Consider the following 6,510-nt stretch of genomic DNA (forward strand, 5'->3'; position numbering starts at 1 on the left):
CAATAACCCAAAAAAAATCCTATAAATGTAACGTTCTCCTATGTAAATCAGTGAACAGATAAAATCCAACATCACACAATTTTCATGATGTTCTCACAAAATGTTCAACATTTTATTACTAACTTTTGGGAAACATTTTAGTAGCTGAAGAGTAAAAGGCATTTCCAATAGATTTATATATATAATAACTATGTGGTTTTCCTCAGATGTTCGTCTTCAGAGAAGAAAATGTAGATTAAAAATGAAAACTAAACACGCATAGATTTCTGCCACACGAAAAATACTTGTGTCTATTGTCAGACAAAGGTTGTATTGATATACTTGTAAGGGGTCACTGGGGATCTTGTATCAAGAACTAACAGAGGATATATTCAGTGTAAAAAATTTAATGAAATCCACCAGAGCTCATTACCCTAATGAACAAAACTATACAAAATAACTATGTTATTAGACGTAAAGGGAATTGTTTGAGATTTGCTACAACTTATACTGTCATGAAGTCATCACTGCCTATATGCCTTGCTTTGGCCTTTACATGAGGCTCTTTGATTTAGCAACAGGTCATGTGAGTTTTTTAATATCATTATGTAGTATGGGTGTTTATTCTGTCAGCTAGATAAAGTTTTATTTTTATTATTTGGTCAACTATTTCTCCTTTTCCCCCAAAAAGTTAGATAGAGAAACTTTGTTGCCAAATTGAGGTTAAATATCAAGATCAGTGGGTGTAATTAGGGCAAGAAACATATTCAGTGGTGTGATTATCAAGCCCCTTATCACCACCCCCCCTCTCCAGGAGTAGCATTACATGGGGCGATCAGTGGGAGTAAGCGAGCGTTGACCTGTCAGGTCAGTGCTCCCTTGTTCCTTGTTCCCCCGCTCACTGCCGGCGCTACTACACGTACCAACAGCAAGCAGGTACGTGCTGGGGCCGCGAGGAGCTGCGGGAGGGGCCCATAGAAGATTGCGGTGGTCTGCTGCCACCGCTCCTGATACACAGAACGACGGCAGCAGATCCTTGTTATCCTAGCTGTTAGTCTTTCAACATACACCCTGGGTGTCTCATGTGCTATGAAGAGCTCTTCATAGCAAGTGAGGGCAAGCTGCAATCAACAGCTAAGCACTCACCATTAATGACAGGCTGCAGCGATCATGCTGGAATCTCCACCAATCGGGACCCCCTTAGTTCCTTTCACCATGCAGTCTGATCTGCGCTTTATTTGTAGAGTCTGCCACAGACTCTATGTGCAGAACGGCGATAACACTTATCAATGCTACGCCTTTGGTGGAGCTGAACAAGAGAACAAGGAGTGAGTCATTGCCTACGCCAGTAGAAGCCTTCGGGAGAGCAAGAAGAACAACCAGAACTACAGCTCCTTTAATCTCGAGTTCCTGGCGTTAGTCTTGGCTGGGATGGAGAAGTTGAAGGACTACCTAACAGCTTCCAGGTTCTCTGTCTTTACAGACAACAACCCTCTAACACATCTGAATATCGCTAGACTTGGTGCCCTTAAGGAAAATGGGCTTCTCAACTGGCGAACTACCAATTAACTATCAAGTACCGCAGAGGAAATTGTATCCGAATGAAAGCAGACTTTTAGAGTTGGTGTCAGAATTGCCCTGATTGCCCTGATCTGCACATTCAGGCCAAATGAGATTGTGGCGCTAGACCACAAGGAACTGGCTCAATCCAGATCTAGCTACAGTTATTAACTGACTTTGGTAGACCACTACAGCAAGTGGATCATTGTTGTGCCTGTGAGAGACCTGATGGCAAAAACAACCGCCCTGATGTTCTATCACCACTATGTGAAATACTACGGTTTACCTGAAGCAGTCCTCTCTGACCAAGGCCCAGCCTTTGAGTCACAACTCTTTCAAGAACTCTGCCAGTTCGATGATTGTAGGAAACTCAGAACCACAACATACCATCCACAAGGGAACGGCCTGTGTGGAAAAATAAATCAAGTCGTCTTCAACTTGCTGAGAACTGCCTCTGTCTCGCAACCAGGTAAATGGCCTGAACTTCTTGGAGAGCTTGTTGAGATCTACAACAACACTACTCACCGCTCCACTGGCTATTCACTGTTCTATCTGATATCTGGGCGACAAAGCCAACTGCCTATGGACCGTGCCTTGGTAATACAGGTGTACGATTAACTAAACCCCCTGCCTCAAACCCACTGGGTACATAAACATCAGAGGAGGATCCAACAGGCACAAGAGATTGTAGAATAAAAGAAGCTCACCAATGACAAGAGGAGGAATACCACAGGCGTGCCAACGCTCAGCCCTTAAAGATTGGAGATCATATCTGGCTGAGAAATTATAATAGGTCAGGGAAACTGGACCTCTGTGAGAAAAAGAGCTCTATGTGATAATTAGAGATGATTGAACATCGGGAAATCTTAGGTTCGATTGAACTCGAACCTTCTTTATTTGATTTCCGATGCCTTCCTATTCCATGGGGAAGGTTGAGCAAGCCCGAGTACTGCCTGGAAAACAGGGATACAGCCTATTACCGAGTTAGATTGAACCTAAGATTTTCCGATGTTCGATAATCTCTAGTGATAACGGCTATTCCCTATGCAGCTGTTGACGAGTACAAAGTTAAGAATACTGGAAGAGTTCCAGTTAATATACACCATAACCGGCAGTGCTGCTTTGAAGAGTTGTATGCTCAAGTGGTAACTGCAGAGCATCATCCTGCAGCTCTTGAACCTCACCAGCTTCCCTCCATTGGAGACACACTCCTCTTTGCAGAACCTATCCCATTTCCATATGGTGCTGCTGCTATCCATGAGCCAGAAAAGGTTCCCTACTGTCCGCCAAGAAGCCCAGTTATTGGGAATTGGACTCTTGATTTCAATTCCAACTTTACTTTGCACTGTTAGTAAGCCTTGATCCGTTAATTAAATAGTTACTTAGGGATGCATTACAAGCTATGGACTGATGGACTTTCGCACACACACACACACACACACATATATATATATATATATATATATATATATGTTACACCAAAGTTCCATTTCCAGAGAGTTTATGCACTATGGACGATTAATTATTGCCTTCCGCGCATTAAAAGATTTTGCATTGTTTTACACTTTCATAATCTGTATGTGTATTTATTGCAAACTGCCTATCTAGGTAACCCATGCTGTGTTCACCTTTTCTTTTGACTTTCCCGAAGGTGCTATGCCATGGACGTCTTATTTCGAGTGGGGGAGTATATAGAGTCCCAGCACAGGTGTGCCACTAAGTTTGTTTTGCACCTGAACAAAGTAACTCGTTTCAGGTCCTCAAAGTGGGATATGGTGTATTCTGTGTTTTCCTCACTAGGTTTCACTACTATGTTTTCTGTATGCCTATTGTGATGTACAGCTGAAAAATGTACTGGGTTAACTGTTCTTGTCTCATGTTGTTCTTATGCCATATCACAGGTGCAGGCTAGTTTTCCTCCTTTTTCTGTCCTCTCTCTTTCTTTATCTCTTTTGCACACATAGCCCCACCAATCACTGGGAGACTTAGTTTTCCCCTATAAAAGGAGTTTTTTCCTGGTAGGAGGGTCTTCTAGTTACAGTCACTAGAGAGAGAGACTTTGTGTGAGAGAGTTCCAAGTCAGCAACCACCATTAGCATGCAGTGCTAGGATCACCTTGTCCAACCAAGGATACACGCCCAGCAAAAGAAGGAACAGTTTGGAATTATACTGAACGATTAGTGAATGAATGCACAATTACAGCGAACAAATGCAGCCAACAATTAGCGAATGATTAACGATGATTGTAGGGTCAGCTCTAAATCAACGCTCAATGACACACAAACGATTTTTCAATCACCTGCAATTACAAAGAACAATTATTGTTTAAATTTGAACGATAAAATGATTTTCTGCATGATAATTGTCCCGTGTAATAGGGCCCTTATGTTTGGTCCATTACTGTATATCATCCGAAAAAGAAATGCGCTTTATTTTCCATATACTTCTTGTAAATGAGTACTGATCTTATATAGCGATTTCCCAAGGCAACCCTTGACAGAAGAGAAAGCCTATCATATGGATTTCCCAAGTCAAACCGTGACAGAAGAGGAACTCAATCATACATTCATGCAGAGCTCCCAACATGAAGGAAGTGGGAACTACAATATACCAAGGCCACAGAGGTTGGCACGCAGGGTGTTAAAGAGTTTATATGGACTTCGATTAAAACATTGATCTCAGTACATTGTTCAATGTAAAGGATGTTTGTTTGGCACATTGTGCATGATTCTGTTAGTGGCCCTCGCTCTCCACAAACAATGTTAGAGGAAACAAAGGGTTTGATTGACAGCAGAGTAAACACCCAAAACACACATCCAAAAGTACACAAGAATGGTTAAGATGGGGGAAAAAAAATAACTGTTTTATACTGGCCATCAATGTGTCCTGGTCTTAGTCTTAAAGAAAATCCTTGGTGAAAGCTAAAATCTGTTACTGAGAAAACTAAAGGAACCCTAGAAAGCTTGGCCAAAGGCTTTTCGATAACAGACAGGCAGGTCATGGTAGTCAGCAATCCAGGTCAAAAACAGGAGAGTTGATACAGTACAGAGTAGAAGGGAGAATTGGATTCTGGGAAATGTGTATAGGACATACACAGATCAGAATCAGAATACTATGGCACATCTTTACTTTGGGAGAGGGTCACTACTTATTACCCAGACATGATGAGCAGGCTATTGGTTGCGGACCGATTTTTGATGTGAGCCTCTGTTTATGCAAGTTTTACAAAACAAGGCAAGATATATATTAAAAGAAGGCTTTAAAGAGACACATTACAATTTTATTTAAAAGAGGGTAACATATTAACAAATTAGTAATAAGAAATAGTACGCTATTACGTATACAAAAATATATTCGTAAACTTAAAAAACTTCATCAACAGAAGCTTAATCTTGATCTACCTAGAATCAACAGCTGTGAAGGCCAACCGGCGAAGACAGAAACCCCCTGGGAGAACGACACAGTAACAGACGTCCCCATACATGGGTACAGAGGATTCTGCCCACATTGGAGCCTCCACAGCTTTTTATACCCCATCCACAGTGTGACTCTATCAGCTGCAATTCAAGTTCCAAACTGATGACACTGTTAGATTGCTGTAAGGTCAAGGAAATACATGGTACCATGTGTATTCCTGATCCAACAGCTAACAGAGTCCAATTACAGCTGACAGATTCTCTTTAAGCCATTGGTAGCTGGAAATTAGAGTGTGTGTGAAAGATCATAAATGATCTTTCTGGCAGCATCCTTCACATCACTATTCCTTAGACTGTATATAAAAGGGTTTAAAAGGGGTGTGATCACTGTATACATGATGGCAATCAATCGGTCATACTCCATGATATAATTTGATCTGGGTTTTAGGTATACAAAAAATCCAGACCCATAAAAAATTGTCACCACGGTAAAGTGTGATACACAAGTAGAAGAGGCTTTCCTACGCCCAGAACTGGAATGGATTTTTAATATGGTGAAGATAATATTGGCGTAAGAGATCATGATTAACAGTAGAGACCCCATAGTAACAAAACCACCAATAACAAAAGTTGTAAGTTCGTTGATCCAGGTTTCGGTATACACTAAACTAAGTAAGGGAGGGATATCACAGAAGAAATAATTGATCATATTGGAACCACAAAAAGGTAAAGTAAATGTTAGGGTAGTGTGTATGATAGAGTTTACTATACCAATAAACCATGACCCCATAATATACTTCTCACAGGATTCTTTATTCATGATATTGGTGTATAGAAGTGGTTGACAGATAGCATTATAGCGATCATATGCCATTGCCGCCAGAATATAACACTCCGTACTGCCCAGTAACATAAGAAAGAACAACTGTACAACACAACCATAGAAAGTGATTGTCTTGTGTTCCGATAGAAAGTTTGACAACATGTTGGGAACTGTGGTGGAAATGTAACAAATATCAAGAAAAGAAAAGTTGGCAAGGAAGAAATACATGGGAGTGTGTAGATTTGAGCTATACCTGTAGGCCAAAATAATGGACAAATTTCCCACAATAGCAATGACGTAAATAAGCAGAAACATGGCAAAAAGTATAATTTGAACACTTGGGATATCAGAAAGTCCTACCAGGTTGAATGTTGTTGGTGTCGTACAGTTTTCCAAGTTCATTTAAAAAATGAAACTGCCTCTCGTGAGGACCGTCCCAGGAAAGGAAGAGTCAGAGTTATCTCTGCTGCGGGGGAGAAGTTCATTCCTTCCCAGCTTCAGAAACCACAAATTACCAGAATCTCATAAGACAGAAGAGAAATGCTCAGAGATCAAGTACCAGACACATCTCAACTTTAACTGTTCCAAGGAGACTGTAAAAATCACGATTTAATAGTCAAATTTAGAAAAAATATAAAAAAAAACATCTGAATAGAACAATATCTAAGGACAGCCAGAAAAAAATAAAAAAAATAAAAAAATTCCCATCAATATAATGTTCTGTGTAGTGAT

General features: G+C 40.6%; 1 protein-coding gene across 1 annotated transcript; it reads right to left on the reverse strand.

The window, feature by feature from the left end:
* Positions 1 to 5,241: 5,241 nt before the first annotated feature.
* LOC138768639 (olfactory receptor 5AR1-like) lies at positions 5,242 to 6,180 on the reverse strand. The gene has a single exon (XM_069946591.1). It carries the CDS (start codon positions 6,178 to 6,180, stop codon positions 5,242 to 5,244), a length of 939 nt encoding a protein of 312 aa, XP_069802692.1.
* Between the last annotated feature and the right edge of the window lie 330 nt (positions 6,181 to 6,510).

The sequence above is a fragment of the Dendropsophus ebraccatus genome, chromosome 12 (assembly GCF_027789765.1).
Source record: "Dendropsophus ebraccatus isolate aDenEbr1 chromosome 12, aDenEbr1.pat, whole genome shotgun sequence".
In the NCBI taxonomy this organism is placed as follows: domain Eukaryota; kingdom Metazoa; phylum Chordata; class Amphibia; order Anura; family Hylidae; genus Dendropsophus; species Dendropsophus ebraccatus.